This window comes from Carex rostrata, chromosome 1 (assembly GCF_964058835.1).
Source record: "Carex rostrata chromosome 1, lpCarRost1.2, whole genome shotgun sequence".
Lineage (NCBI taxonomy): Eukaryota > Viridiplantae > Streptophyta > Magnoliopsida > Poales > Cyperaceae > Carex > Carex rostrata.
The window spans coordinates 13,067,387-13,084,538 of record NC_135918.1 but is presented as its reverse complement, the minus strand read 5'-3'; the positions used below and the strand labels follow the sequence as shown (position 1 = coordinate 13,084,538).

At 36.4% G+C, this 17,152-nt stretch overlaps 1 protein-coding gene and 1 long non-coding RNA gene across 2 annotated transcripts; one reads left to right on the top strand and one right to left on the bottom strand.

The window, feature by feature from the left end:
• The first annotated feature begins 4,790 nt into the window (after positions 1 to 4,790).
• Positions 4,791 to 8,386, top strand: LOC144559354 (protein ACCELERATED CELL DEATH 6-like). Its single transcript, XM_078308374.1, has 4 exons — positions 4,791 to 5,105; positions 5,533 to 6,114; positions 6,234 to 6,796; positions 7,196 to 8,386. Exons 1-4 carry the CDS (start codon positions 4,820 to 4,822, stop codon positions 7,910 to 7,912), a joined length of 2,148 nt encoding a protein of 715 aa, XP_078164500.1. The 5' UTR covers positions 4,791 to 4,819; the 3' UTR covers positions 7,913 to 8,386.
• A 5,384-nt stretch (positions 8,387 to 13,770) lies between these two features.
• LOC144559370 (uncharacterized) lies at positions 13,771 to 14,819 on the bottom strand. Its single transcript, XR_013513124.1, has 2 exons — positions 14,516 to 14,819; positions 13,771 to 14,405 (listed from the first exon to the last, which is right to left on the bottom strand). It is a non-coding gene; the product is annotated as an uncharacterized LOC144559370 (long non-coding RNA).
• Between the last annotated feature and the right edge of the window lie 2,333 nt (positions 14,820 to 17,152).

The window sequence follows — 17,152 nt, the reverse complement described above, 5'->3', positions numbered from 1 at the left end:
GAAAATTTAAAGTGCTCATGAGTTTTACTTTAAAAAAATGACTTTAAAATTATTTGTTCATGGATTTTATTTGAAAGATAAAATCGAATAGAAAACGTTCGTATTTTTAGATTCGTAAAATTCATCACGGATCGTCAGGAAAATAAATTATAATGGTCAGAGAAAAAATAAAAAAGAGTGGGCGAAATAAATCTTTCCGTTTTTGGCTTGAAAACAAAAGTAGTTAGGAGTTAAAACTATACAGATTTAGAATTTTAATGCTTTCAAACAGAGGTTTACATGATTGCGAGTAGCATTGTAAAATGTTATAAACATAGTTTTAAATGTTTGGATATTAGTGCTGGAAATGAAAGTTAGACAACATTGAAAAGTTTTTTCTGTTAAACTACTTAGGGGATGTGCTCGGATATGATGGCTCAGGGTACCATAACATTTATCTATATTTTTTAATGACATACCAAGTTTAACATGAGAAAAAATATTTTGTTCACTATTATGATCGAATATACAAATTATATCTGTATTTTATGTTATTTTTATTTTTCTAATGAAAAAATAATTTATTGAATAATATTTAAATTAAGTATTTGATTTATATTCATATCTATATTCGTATTCATTAAATATATGATCTTTATACATATCTTAATATCTGATCAATATTCATATACAAAAAAAATACGGTATAGGTTTACACTTTTACCACTATCCGGTTCATATATGATCCGCTTGCACCCCTAGTTTCAATTGCCTATATTACTGTTTTATAGAATAACTTAGACCTAGTAAGTAGTTAAATATTCATACGATAATATGATATGTATTTATGTGACTTATTCCAGTCTATTTGTAGTTTACCTGAAAGAAAACACAAAATGTTGCTACTAATTAAAGAATTGTCATGACCAGATTTCATTACTATGCAGTGTTTTAAAATGCAGTTTTGTTCATGCATGCGGAAGGCCACTGCATACCGCATATGCGGTATGCGGACGCATATGCGGATTTTCATGCGGATTTATATATGCGGATCAATTTTAAAATAAAAATTCACGTATATATATATGGCAAAGGCTTCTATGGACATAAGGACCTATTTGTAAAATGAACATATTTTTATTTTCAAAATTCAAACAGTCGATTCGAACCGTTCATCTTATTCTCCATATTAATATGTGGTTGGAGACCAAATTTTATATTTTTCTGAATTTTTTTACTATTTATTAAGATGGGTACAAAAAATATCAAATTCAGACCATTGAATCCGCATGGAAAACTACATGGCCGCATGGAAAATTCCGCATGACCGCATATTCGGACTGCATATGCGGCCGCATGGTCAAAACCGCATGGAAAACCGCATGGGCATTCTGAGCACGGCTGCCGACCGCATACGCATATGCGGCCCATGCGGCCGCATTTTAAAACACTGTTACTATGTGTAGAAATCGAACTACAAACCAAGCTTTTTTCTTGGTTTTCTTGTCAATAAAGCCTGTAGGCGGTAGGCCATTCCTTTAATTGAAACCAGTAAATTACAGGGTACAAAGATTCCAAATAAAACCCATTCCTGCGATTTCCCTCCCAAATAAACAAATACCAGTAAAAATACCAGCATTCCCTCGTACCCTGATACACTAGTGCCCTTCCAATTTTCAAGTACACAACTCTTTTTTCAAACTAGATGAATACATGTAAACCTCTAATATATTCTACATGGGTTTTCAATTCATTCTGATAAATTCAATGTTGGATATGTGAGACCAGTAAAGCTCCATGCAAGACCTTCCTTTCTTCCCTTATTTGCCAACTGATCTGCCAATTCGTTTAGACAGCTGCTGACATAGAAACATGTATAGTGATGCTGCTACTCATCCGGCGGTTGTAGCCTGGAGCAAGCTAAGTTTATTTACTCTTTTACCCATATTCTACTCTGTAATAATCACAGGAAATTTCACTAAATTTTCACAACACCCATTACAGTAATATTCTCTCCAAGCAACCTCCTCTTAATAGATCTTACCACTTACCAGAGTTGCCTCCTTGGCATGAATTTCCTTTCCCCTTTCTCTTTTTTGTTGCATGATTTCCATTAAAGTACTGGCACTGGCAGTATGGTAGTATGGTACCATGATATGCTACATTTCAGTGATACATAATACATTGGTCATGCCTAAATTATGATGCTGCTACTTTATGAACAAGTTCTCATGTCCCCATGCATAATTAGATTTACTGGCATGAATTAACCGGCAGCAGTACCAGTCTTGTACATATTGCATTAGATGACCAAATTCACTATTTTTACCAACCATATACCAGTTTTGATATTAGCAAAGTAACTGAATTTTGTTACTTTGCTATGGATACTTGATGGAGTGGTACTCCTCTATCTCAGTAGGTACTATTCATGGTGCAGGGAATATGGTACAATTGTATCTATGGCGGTGGCACTGCTGTCTCTGGTACACATACACATACACATACAATACACTAATCATTGTAAACAATTAAATCTAAGAAAAATATTAACAGACGAAATCTGATATGTAAAGAAACAATAAAGAATCTAATTATCTATTAAACCATCTACATATGAAGACAAAAAACAGGAGTAAAAGAACAACAATCAAGTACAGTCATGTCTCCATTAGAGTTCAGTAATTAATGTGGCTATCTGACAAGTAATTGTGTGAAATTTCTTTTATGAATAAATAACTGGCATTTACTACTAAACATACAGAAAAAGCAAATTAACATATGGACACAATTACTGAGTTTTGAGATGAACCATGCACAATAATTCTTCTATTTTCATCTGAAGAATCTTGTGCATCAATTCGACTGAGTTCAACCGAGAGCATACCTTGACCAAAGAGGATTTCGTAGAATGAATGACTCGATTTTCTCTCGATACCTAAGATCCTAGATAATTTTAACAGTTAAAAACTATGTCGCTATTCCATCCCCCATGTAACAGTCCCTGCATTGTCACATACCACAGCTTTGATAGCAGTATACAAAACGAGTCCCCAAGGGCAAGTACCAGGCAAATATCCATGCTTTGGGGCAATGCCACTCAGGGCATTTCAGCAAACACATAAGGTGCAACACCAATTGGCAATCCTCTCGATCTCTTCAGTGCACAGAGCTCCATGATAAGGGAGCCGAAGCACGCAGAGTTCCAGATCCATTCAACAAATCCAAAATAACACTCATTTTCAAATGCTATATGAAAGGTTGCATGAAGCAATTCCACATCTAATCTACACGGATTTGGAGATTTATTCCGGTTTGAGAATTTTAAGTCCCACTAGGATAATAGTAAAACTAGTGTAGCATTTATATATCCTTCGCGATACTCAACAATCGCCGAGCTCAGTAGCGTGGGCTTGTAATCCAAGCGGAGGCAGGATGATTCGAACGATTGGTTCACTTCCGTAGACCGGATCTCATCCGCTCTCAGTCGGTCCGCCCGTTCCAAGTTGGGCAGTTGATCCAAGCAGCTTAGGCGAAGGCCTGAGTTGAGTGGATCTTAGAGGAGGGGGGAATGCGTGAGGCTGGTTTCACAGAGCAGCGAAAACCTCTCGCTCTCAACGGTGGAAGGATAACGGGCCCGTGCTGTTGCGATCCGCTATGGTCTTAGGAGGGTTCCAATCGGACGGTCATCCTTTTCCTGTTTTGGATCCGCTATTCTCCATAGTCCAGAAGATTTAGCATCCGTTAGGTTCATGAGAAATAAAGATCAGATAATGTGCTCATAATAACGAAGTTAATGGATCTGCCTTGTACAAAATAGTACCAGCATGAAAAAGTCATTCAGCCTAACAAAACAGGTATTTCATGTACTCAGGATTTCAGCCCAATTGGCCCAAATTTCAGTATTTAAGCTTTAAAGACTAGTTCCAACGCACGAATTAATAAACCAAATTTATCCTGTACCAATTTTAAACTCCTGGATACACTATAAACATATTCAGAAGTACACTTATACCAAATAAATTTTAAATTAACTAAATGGATCTTGGTGCTTAGAATTTCAATTTATATGTAGGAGTAAACGATTTGGTTTTCCCTTAAATTGTCAATATATTTACTGTAATCAGGAGCGAAAAAAATATGAATTTTACAGGGTTTTTAATAAAACCGTATATGATTAGTGTGTTTACATACAGTTTTAGAACCGCGTACAATTAATTACCAACCCTATTGTACATGACTCCCGTATATATATAAAAACTATTGGTACTATTCTTATTTGTGATATTTATTGGTACAGCTCTATCACCTACTCTCTTGCTTTAATGATTAATTAATCTTGGCCCTTGATTTTGATCAATGGTGAGTCTCACTTGAGGTCAATTATTCTCAACAGTTTCCCTTCTGTTAATTTTTGAACAAAGATGGCATAGAAAATCGGAACAAGAACTACTATTCTCTCTCCTTTGGAAAAAAAAAATATCATCTTACAACTGAGTCAAAATAAGAAAAGAATTGGAACAAAAACAAGGGACAAGATAGGCTTCTTTACTACGGCCAGTCACAATACTGGTATTAAATAATGAAGCTATGCTTTAAAAAACTATATCGTCTTCAATCAAACGATTTGTTGTCAACTAATAAACAGATCGCTACGAAGAGATTCAACTAGCAATGACATATGTAAACATAAGATGATTTTTAGGGCATAATAATATAATAACTAGTCAACTAATAATTTAATAATCCTATAAACTATATATCCTGAAGAGCACAAGGAGTTCCCATCTTTTGCTCTAACAACTTCATTCTTGTGCTTGGAAATTAAAGTTGTAGCAATATGTTTTTCAATTTGGACAGTGCATTGAGGAAAGCAAATGATTTGCAAGATGAGCAGCTTTATGCTGCCTTGCTGCTATCAGAGGGAGATCAACGATTGTTATCCCTGCTCCAGCCACCGCTTGATCATTTAAGAGCCGGGGCTGATCTTCCTTTAGACGAAGGAAGCCGACGACAAGCTATGTGCCCGGATCTATATCGAGCCATGTTATCTGGATCCATAAATCGTGTTAATGAGTTGCTTGGGCTACAAGAGGAGATGGCTTGCATAAACAATGTTAGTCATGGTAATTGCACATATGAGTCATGAATATATATTTTTTACTATTTTTTTTTATGAAAGAGGGTGGTACCCACCAATTTTTATTGAGACCATATAAAACTGTCCTGGTACAGTTTCAGGTACCCACCAATTCATGACCATAATGCAGATGCAATTGAGCTGTGACAAGTGGTTAACAGTTTCAGATTGTGGGCAAGAGTTGTCACCAATCAAATCCCTTTTGTGAGCTTCTTTATTATTTTATTATTTTTTTTTGACAAGCCATAACAAACAAACAAAATTTGGGAGGGAGTTTCAATTTCCAAATAGTGAGGTATACTGCAAGGTATCCTGATCAGGCAGACCATCCCCAAACAATTGTTATTAATTTCCTTAATAAAAAAAAAGTACTTGGCGAAGGTAATTTCTCATATTTTGCTGATCAATTACAGATTCCACTCATGTGGAAGTTTTGTTGGAAGACAATAACGAGAGCAAAAAGTCAAATAGGCACTGGGGAGGCAGAATTCACGGTGACGGTTTATGTACGCTTCAAGAGGTCACTGCAGAAAAGAACACCGTGCTCCACATAGCTGCAGAACAAGGCCATGCAGAACTTGTCGAAAAAATCATCCGCAGAGACAATACTCTTTTAGTATCTCAAAATTCCAAACATGAAACACCACTGCACCTGGCTGCCAGAGCAGGACACCGCTGCATCGTCTCCCTTGTTATATTTCTAGCACAAGAGTCCGGTATTGGGGCCTATGAAGTTCTCACAAAAAGAAGCATAAAAGGCGATACAGTTCTACATGAGGCGGTTCGGCATGGTCATGAAGATGTGGTGCAAGTACTCATGACAGTGGCTCCTGCACTGTCTATTGAGTTGAATAATGCCTCCATGTCTCCATTGTATCTTGCTGTGGTTAGAAATTCTATTGGTATTGTAACAACATTATTACAATTCTCGCACTCATCCTTTGGTGGGCCCAACCAGCAAAATGCTTTGCATGCTGCTGTCCTACAAAGTCAAGGTAAGAATACTACTCTTCTAAAGAATCTGTCTAATTAATTAGAAAAGAACTTGGAAACTAATTTTTTTTAAGAACTTCCAATAAAAGAAAGTACTCAAAGTTTTTGTTGCCATTGTCAGAAATAACGACCGTGCTGCTTGATTGGAAAGTTGAATTGGCTAATAAAAGGGATGCCTCAGGAAGCACTCCAATTCACTATGCAGCATCCAGTGGAGATGTTGCTATAGTGAAAACTATTTTGGATAAAGCGCCTTTAGCTGTTTACATTCAGGATCAAGAAGGATCATCACCTTTACATGTTGCAGCGCGAATGCGTCATTATTCTGCCATTTCTTGTATGATTGATCACTGTCCGGACTCATTTGAGCTTTGCGACAACCAGGGTCGGAACTTCCTGCATATTGTGGCTCAACATGGTGGTAGAGATATTAATCTTAATCGGCAAGATATGAAAAATATAATATCCATAATTAATCTTGTTTCACAGAAATCGGATATGAAAAAGTTAGTTAATGAGAGGGATAATGAAGGAAACACACCCTTGCACTTTGCTTCTATGAATGGCTTTTCAGAGGTAATTTTGCATTTTGTTAAAGTAAGCAAAGCAGACACGACGCTAATGAATAACGAAGGCATGACAGCGCTTGACCAAGCGGGTTCATTAAGAAGCTTCTTACTCATGGTAGAATCTCCAATATTTTATATTTATTCTGGAAACACCATAATTATTAATTATTATCAGCAGATAATTTTTCATAATGTATTTTATTTCAAATAAGTATATGTTAGGCTCTTATGACCCATATGCTTATGACCAAAAAAAAGATCTCATATATCTTTGAATCTTCTTGTTTCCTTTTTTTCTCATTTCTAAACCATGTCCTTCATCTAATAGATGCATTTCGAGTAGCATGCCATCATTTGAGCTCCATAGAAAAGGCCTTGATATTGTTTGTGTCCATGTGATTGGTTTAATCAGGGAATAATGCACGTAAATTTTAGTAATTAGCAAGAACATAGTCTCGTAAATCACAAGTATCACAATGTATTGGTTGTTTACACGTAACATTTATTTGAACAGTCAGGTGCTGTAGCAACGCTGTCTGCTTATGGAGCCATTTTTAGTCCTCGACGACAAGACAAAGTACTGAAGGACTGGGAAGATGAAACAACAAAATGGATAGACAGAGTTTCCAAGAATTTGATAATTGTTTCCGTTTTAATCGCTACAATTGCATTCTCTGCTGCTTTCAATGTGCCGGGATCGTACAATGGAAACGGAGTAGCAAACCTCCGTCAAAAAAAGCAATACAATGTGTTCCTCGTACTCGACACTATTGCCATGTCAACCTCTGTGTCTGCAGCAATGTTGCTCGTGGTTGCAAAGGCAGTTAGTAAGAGGGGCTCTTGGACTTGCTTTTGTCTCTCCTTGAATTTCTTGTGGACATCCCTATTTACTATGCAATTGGCCTTTATCATGGCCGCATCAGTAACATTGGGTGATGGTAGAGATGCCACCACGTCCATCATTGCTACTATTTCAATTTCTTTCTTTACCTGGACAGTAAATGTTATCCATAATATTAGCTTCCCGGCAAAATTTAGGACGATAAGAAAATTTCTCTCTTCTACAAAAGAACAAACACAAACAACACGCCAAATTGCTATTCAATTTCCCAAGTTGGCCTCCTATGTTAGGATGTGGAATTTGTCTTTCTTCTTAAACTTGTTGTTTTACATCATAACCCAAGTTACAGTGTGGACAATACCAACTATTGACAAAAAGATGCAGCAGTAGTTGCTCTGTTTATAAGGATATGAGGTTTTTATAGTTTATTGATATTTTACTTTAGTGTGGAATTTATGTATTTTGTAAAATAAATTAACTATGATGTTTCTTTTGTAGATATGCAGTGTTCTTGAGGCATGAATTTCTTTTAGTTTCTTCTTTCCAGTAATGACACCACAAAGTCCCATCTAGTTAGTTAAGATCTTTATTGCATGAGTTTCGTTAAGGTACTGAAACTGGCAGTTTGGTACCATGATTCACTATGTTTTGGTGGTATATATTACATTGGTTATGCTTAAATTATGATACTAATACTATATAAACGAATTCTCATGTCCCCATCCCCATACATTATTGAATTTACTAGTATGAATTAACGGACAACAGTACCAGTCTTTAAGCAGATTGAATTACATTACCAGATTTCACTAATTTTAACAACCATTTACAAATTATGGTATCATCAAATTAAGGTCCTGAATTTTGTCACTTCGCTACTAATACTTGTAACACTGTGAACTTTTAAAATTCAGATTTAATTAAAATAATAAGTGGTTAAATCGAATAATATATATATACGTATATACAAAATTAGTGACGTGGATGGTGAACAATAATTATACGATTAATTGTGTTAAGAAAGAGAAGCAATAGGTGTTATATAAATCATTTAATCAATATCGAACAAGTGGAGGGTTTATTTTGCAAAAAAGACCACTTACAAGTGGGGGCCCTTGTCATTCTTTCCTCTTTCCCCTCCTTCCTTTCCTTTCCTGCGCCCCCATCCCTTCTCTCTTTTCCTTTGTTTCCGCCAAGAGAGAAAGACAACGAGAGAGCGAGAGAGAGACAACCCTAAACCCTCCCCCGGTGACCGTATTGCCCGAAAACGGAGATTTAGGAAGAGGAGCTCAAACCTCGCACATCCATCCGTTCCATTGGTAATTCCCCTTTCTATTTCTCTCTCATTTCTTGATTCTGTGTTTTTAGGGTTTCGGTGAAAACCCGTAGAATCGTACCAAACTGATTATTCCGTGCATTTGTTGTTTCTATAGTGTAAATTGATTGATTCCGTGTTCCAAAGTGCAACCAAATTTCCAATTTACGGATTTTCCCAAAAAAAAAAAATTTTGATTAGGGTTTAAATTGTAAAAGTGCCGGAATTTAATAAATTGACCTATGTATAGATCCTAACGAGCACGGCTAGCGGGATTGACGAGCTTACCGAGTCGCGAGATCGCAGACCCTCTACGTGCCCTACGTAACCAGGTGCGGGGGTTCACGGGATCTGTTTTGGGGTTTATTCGTAGAACTAAATAACGGTGCATATTATTATATTTATGTTGATTGCTTGATTTAAATAAACTGTGCATAGCATGTTGAATCTCTGATTGAAAGCATTTGTTGCCGCATTGCATTAATTGTGATATTAGTGTAATTGAATTGTATAACTGTTATGATTCTCATGTTGGTACGGTTTATCGATTGTTGATCTGTCGTTTTGAATAAGTGAGTGGAACCACAGTATGACTTGGATTGATTGTGTGAAGTGAACAGTGTATCATAGTGGAAAGTCTAGCTAGCTACTAGACTTTCATCCAGGACCCTTATGCGCATTTGGAGAATGGCCCTAGTGAACCCAGTACCGGTTGGGTAAGGGAAGTGCAGTGTAATTTTAGGTAGAACTGTGGTTCAGTGATTCAGTGAAAGTGTTAGTGATTTCTTTTTGAGAAAAGTGATATTCTGTTGCATATTCGTGGAATATGCCCGTGTATATTTTAAGTGATGAATTGATGAGATTGTATGACTTGAAACCAGAAAATAGAACTGTTAAGCCGGAGGTGATCGATAGTTGATATCTGTACCTCATAACCAGACTTATATATATTATATCTGTGAAACCAAATCTTTCTGGAAATTCGTTGATTGATGTTGATGAGATGTGAATTGAAATCCGTTTGAATCTATTCCCGGTACATGTGCATTTATTATTATTGGTGAATAAATAAATAGATACCCTTTTGCTAGTGTATTTAGTTCTGGTGATGGATTTCTCACAAATCCAGTAGCCCTTTAAATTCCGCACTGAGAAAATGGATGACAGGTTTTTCTCACCCCCTCCCCTCGGGGAATTTTTCCCTTTGAATTGATATGTGTAGGTAAACGCGAGTGAAGTGGGACTCGGGCTCGACACGTGAGTATAGGCCGGGCTAATAGGTTATGCCAAACCCTTTTATGCCCATTTTGAATGTGTAGTTGAACCCGTAGTCAGTTATTTTGATGTATAGGTTATTATCGAACCGTATTATGTTATAAAACCCTAATGGTATGTTTTAAATTGTTGTTATGACTTAAATGTTGAAATTGCATGTTAAATGTCATTAAAATTTCTAGTGAATGGGGAATAATTGTTTAATTATACGGGGATTTGATCGGGTTTGAAAACGGGGTGAAATTTCACGAAAATGGGCAAAGGAATGAAAACAGTACCCTTATTGCGGGCCGCAATGAGAGTAGACAGAGGGAAATTCGCAGATTAAAATCCAACCAGGTCATTGCGGGCCGCAATGAATGGAGGCAGAGGCGATTTGCAGAGGCTGGAAATTTTGGAATTTGTTGCGGGCCGCAACAGCCCTATTGCGGGCCGCAATGGGGTTCTGAAAAATGCTGTTTTGGGAATAACTTAGCCAAATTAAATCGGATTTGAACCAAACTTGTTTTAAATCAAATCATATGATAATTTGATTGTATTTTAATTAAAATTTATGTGAAAAAGGACTAATCTGGACCGTCCATCTTGATCGGTAATTTGACTAATCTGGGCCGTCGGTTAAAGGTGCTTCGTAACCTCAGACAACGCTCGCAGGGGGCTGCCGCCCCCCTGCCACCCCCTGCCACCCCCCGCATACTCCTAGAAGCAGGCCCACATAGATAAACATAACAATATATAAATATAAATCCGCATAAAAATCCGCATATGCGTCCGCATACCGCATATGCGGCATGCAGTGGCTTTCCGCATGCATGAACAAAACCGTATTTTAAAACACTGGCGATAACTGCGCGACCCCCTGTTCCGGGGTGTGATAATACTGGTTAGGTTAGTACAACTATATCTCAGTAGGTACAGTTCAGAGTGCAGGGACTATGGTACAACCATGTCTAGTGATATTGATTGATTTTATGCACCTGATTTTGAGCAAAGTTGGAGGTGGCTAGGGGTGTAAACGAGCTGGCTCGGGCCGAGCTGGGCCTTGGCTCAGCTTGTTAATTCTGGCCCGAGCCTGGACCGAGCGAGCTGGACATAGGGGTCCCGAGCCAAAAGTTTTGGCTCAGCTTGTGACAAGCCAGCCCGAGCTAGCTCGCGAGCTGACGAGCTGGCTCACTGGGCTTTATTGGGCTGCTCTGCTGCTTTATTGGGCTACTCTGCTGTTATACAAAGGTTATTTCTGATGATTTATAAAGGCTATTTCTGATTATTTATACGTGTACCCAATACATCATATTTACTCTCTCTAAGGTATGCTTGATAATATGGCAATGCTAGTTATGCAGAATATCAAATGCTATTTAAAGTTATGAAATGCTTGCTAAGAAATAGACAAGCAGTTAAATATGTCCATATGAAAGAGTTATCATTCAAATTTTAGAAATTTATCAAAATATAAACATACACCAATTTTACAGAAGTGGAGCATAAATTCATACAAAATAACATAAATTTATATGAATCCACACCAAATAACATAAATTCACACAACTAAAATCATGCAACATGCCAACATCCACACCAAATAACATAAATTCACACAACTAAATTCATGCAACATGCCAACATCCAACTCAATTAATCTAGAAGTTAAAACTAAATTCGTACGACTATATTCACATAACTAATTAATTTAGAAGATAGAACAAAAAGGCAACTTGCCAACAGCCAAGTCAAAATCCCACAAAATTAAATTACCAATCAAGTAGTCAACAGCCAAGTCCACTAGCTGTGCTATTTGCACTTTCCGGTATCACTGGATTATTGCCGGCTGCAGTAGCACCATCAGATGATGTATTTGACATTTGTGCCTATTAATCAAAGCTCACAAATATTAGTCAAAGCTAGCTGAAAATTATAGATGTAAATAATAAGAAGAATATTTGCAATAAAAAGTGAAAAAAATTCTAATAAAAAATTGAAAACAACACAGCCGTAGGAATCAGTATCACACCTAGCTAAAAATCATTTTTGGTAATTAATATTTGCTATAAATTAAATATGTAATATATATATATAAATTAAAGAACAGATGTTCTTCGGTACTTGTGTTCTTCAAAAAGAAAGTAAAAAAGATAAATCTATGTTGACAAATGACAAAAACAGACCCTAGCACGAGCTAGAGAGACAAAAACAGAAACAATCAAGGAAAAATCTACACACATCCTACTTATCAATCACAAAATGACACACACATCTTTAGATAAATCTATGTTGACAAATGATAAAAACAGACCCTATGTTGACAAATGACAGTCAAGGCATCTAAGCCGGGAAATGCAACAACCCGCGCAAGGATGCAAAATTAATCTACACACATCCTACTTATCAATCACAAAATTAGCAAATAGAAAAGAGAATGATTGCTCACAAGTCACAACTAACCGAGAACAAAAAAGAGGCAGAATAGATGCCGGTACCAAGGAAGCACCTCGCTTCACGCCATCAACTAGCAAGTTGGGAGATAACAACTTATGTCCTAATAAAGCTGGACAAAAAAAAAAAAAAAAGGTTAGACATTACATAGAAGGCTTACAAATTTCATTAATACCCATTTGGGTTGTGAATTTTTTTATAAAATAGAACTGGTACCAAAAGAATTGGTACGAAATAGATACTGGTACAACGTACCAGTAAGCACAGATGACAGAACCGTCATTTATCAGAGAAAAAAATCAGAAAAAAAAACCATCAAGATTCAAGCATCTGTTATTTATCAGAAGAAAAAAATCAGAAAAAAAATCCATCAAGCATCTGTTATTTATCAGAAGAAAAAATCAGAAAAAAAAATCAGAAAAAAACCTTTAACCCTTGCTTAGTGACAATGACGATGCGAGTTTGGGTCAGATACGAGGCGGCACGGCAAAGCGAGGCGGCGCGACTGTGCGAGGCGGCGCGATTGCAAGAGGCGTCGTGAGGCGGCGCGATTACAAGAGGTGTCACGAGGCGGCGCGACTGCGCGAGTCTGTTGTCCGGTGGAGTACTCGGGAGTTGCCGAGTCGGGATTTAACCTAGGAGAGTGAAGAGGAGTAGAGGAGGAGTCGGGAGTGAAGAGGACTCAAATTTGCCGCTGTTTGAAAATGAGACTTAGACCTAAAATTATATGGGCCTTTATGGGCCGAGCCGAGCTGGCCCGGTCTGAGCTGGCCTCTAGCTCAGCTTGTTTATTTGAGCCTGAGCCTGAGCCGAGCTGGCTCGTTAACAGCTCGGTCCACTATCGAGCGAGCTGTTAGCGAGCGAGCTAGAGACGAGTCACGAGCGATCCACGAGCCCCGAGCTTTTTTGACAGTCCTAGAGGTGGCACTCTGTCTCTGGTAAACATTACATACTTGATGGTACAAACACAATTACAACACACTAATCATTGTAAACAATTCAGTTGAAGAAAAATAGTAACAAAAAGAATCTGATGTGAGAAGAAACAATAAGGAATTTATCTATTCAACCATCTACATATGAAAACAAAAAAAAATGTAATAAAACCACCATCAAGTACAGTCATGTCTCCATTAGAGTTCACTAATGTGGATATCTGACAAGGAATTGTGTGCAATTTTGTTTATCATTAAATAACTGGCATTTGCTACTAAACACACAGAAAAGCAAATTAACATGGTATTAATAAAAAAAAATTACATATAGACACAATTACTGAGCTTTGAGATGAAGCACGCACAGCAATTCTTCTATTTCCATCAGAAATATCTTGTGCATCAATTTAACCAACGATAACCTCTCCTGAGAACATTAAAAACTCTGGTAATCATATGGTCTCAGCTCAGTTGAGTTAGACCGAGCATACTTGGCCGGTGAGGATGCCATGGAATAAATGACTTGATTTTCTCTCTATACCTGAGATCCTAGATAATTTTAAAATTAAAAAAACATATTATGTTGCTATTCCAGTGCAACCCCCAACCCCAAGTAATAGTCCCTGTCTTTTCAAATGCCACAGCTTTGACATGAAACAGGGCTTCTATTTGTACAGCATCTTCTCCATTTACAAATACACCATGGCATGCAGTAGTAGTGTGAACGCCAGGCAAAGATCCATGCTTTTGGGCAATGCCACTCATCAGTCTAAATGTTCAAATCAAAAGAACATTACATCAGAGGCATTTCAGCAAACACGTAAGCTGCAACACCAATTGACAATCCTCTTGACCTCTTCAGTCCACAAAACTCCATAATAAGGGAGCCAAAGCACGCAGAATTCCACAAACGTTATAGGAAAAGCTGCATGAAGCAATTCCACATCTAATCAACAGGTATGGAGATTTGTTCCAGTTTGAGATCTATTAGTCCCACTATGGCAAATCATAAAAATAGCATAGCATTTATATTACCTGCGCGTAGGCTATCCATCGCTGAGCTCAGTAGCGTGGGCTTGTAATCTAAGCAGGGGCCATGGGTGATTTGAACGATTGGTTCTCCTCCGTAGACCGGATCTCATCCGCTCTCAGTCGGCCCGCCCGTTCCAAGTTGGGCAGTTGATGCTGGTTTCACAGAGCAGCGAAAACCTCTCGCTCTCAACGGTGGAAGGATAACGGGCCCGTGCTGTTGCGATCCACTATGGTCGTCTCTAAGAGAGTTCCAATCGAACGGTCATCCTTTTTTTGCCTGTTTTGGATCCGCTATCCTCCAGACGAGATCCGCTGACTGCGCTCCCATTCAGAAATCACAGAGCACTGAGGAGAACCGTTCGAGTGATAGTTTGGTAGCGTGGAGAAGCAAAAAAAAAACTTCTCTCCCTCTTTCTTTATTTTACGGTACTTTATTTCCCTTTATCCTTAGATTTTAGAAAGAAGTTTGGCAAGGTACTAAATTAAAAAAATAATATTTAGCAAAGACTAAATGAATCTCATAAAAATTATGTATTTATGACGATAAGTGTTAATCTTGCTCTGTGTAAAAATATATTCAGTTCAACTAATTAGTCTCACACATTGTGGAGGGATTTTAGGTGTGGCAAAACCTGGAGAAAAACAAAGGATCTTTTAATTTATCTCTTTTGGACATTTTTCCTTCCCAAAATTCATAAATATCAAAACTACCAGAAATAAATATTTGTTATATATGCACTTTTCAATAGATGCTAGCTTCTCCTATTTCAACAAATTACCTATCTCACGCTGTCACTTCACTTCCCCACAGTTGCCAATTAGTATTGATTGGAGGGCTTATTTGGAAATTATGGAAATTTGGGGGCTGCTTGCAAAGTATCCAAATTTTAAGTGCACTTATCTCATGCACATTTAATATAGAGACTAACCAATTGGCTAATTTTGCTCGAATGCACAAACTGGCATATGTTGGATCTTGTTATACCACTCATGGTCTTACTCAACAAGGGTAATTTTCTGTTTATTTTTGGATTTTTCGGCGAGGAATGTTTTTTCTCCTGGGTTTCTGGTGAATGGGTTTCAAGTCTGGTTCATCATAACTACTCACCTTTTGTATAATTTTGGTTGTAAATATGGTTAATCAGGAGGGTTTCAAAGGTCTCTAAGTATTTGTTATCTACACTCTACGCTTATCCATTAGATTAATGGATAATAAATATATATAACAAATACTTGATGAAAAAATTGACAATTTATATAATCTAATTAAAAAAATATAGCATAGAAATAAATATATTACTGTAATACATTGTGTATATAAATATCATAATCATAAGATATAAAAAAAATATATAATTATAGATCTTATTATTATTTAAACAATGTAAATTAATAATCAAATAGAACAATATAAGTCTGTGCGGAGATCGCATGTTGAATCCGAATGATGATTCTTTATAAATATTTAGTAATTATAACAATGTTCTATTAAATTAATATTTTCATATATTATTAATTAAATAAAATTATGTAAAATGCTGTATATAAATCAATCTCGTAATTATAACAATGAGTCCATCTATTATTCTAATGTGAGTATTAGTCTAAGTATTAACGGCCTTCAAAATCTATCAAATATATTTTAAACGATGAATTCAAATCATTCAAATCGATATACTTCATGAGTGATGAATTCATTTAGTAGGGAATCAAGCAGTTAAAAATGATGAAAAATAATTTCAAACCATTAATTTCAATTTATTTGAATTATGATAGGGACCCAAATTAAAAAATAGAGTTAGCTTAGGAGATGCCTATCTGCCGCGGGCTTACTCTGGAACAAAATTGAGAGGCGGTCTTTCTAGCTGTTTTTAAAGGTGAAGGCGTGAATAAATAATGATGTATGAGAAGCAAGAGAAATTTTTAGTGGAATGAAAAAAAGAGGTAAGAAAAACATAAAAAAAAAGGGATAGGGATCTCCTTTTTGTGGAATGAAAACTCAGATTTTTTTTGTGTTCCATAAAAAAAGCACGAGGAAGACAGGTTTTATTTATTGGTTTTTGTTTTTTTAAAACAAGTCAAGATGAATCACATGTTTTCATTTCTTTTAAAAAATCAAAAGTTACAATCTCAAGTTTAATGTAAGACTATAAAATCAAAATGCCATGAATTGAAAAACTTATTAGCGTATATTTGTGCTAGGATCTTTCTTTTTGTAAAAATACGAAAGAGAAAAGCTGAAATTGTAAATCAAATTAAAAGTATGAGTTATTTCAAACTTCCAAAATAAGAGAAGTGCTAATACTAAAGTGTTTCTTATTTATAAAATATAAAACATTTTAAGACATTATCACCGGAAAAGAAATTAATAAAATTTCTCTTTTTATTTTACTCATGCTAGATCTCATAAACATCAGCTTAAATTATGCAGCCAAATCTTATTGATATTGTGCCAATAACTTTTGCAATACCATGCACACAAAAAAATTTAAAAAAATTAATGGTTGCATTTTCATGCCTACATAGATGTCTGCTGACCTAATGGCCAAACCATGCAATTGAATTATATATTTTGTGAATGGATGATTTCACACCTAATTAATGCCAAAACTTTAGATTTAATAATTATCTTAGTTTTTT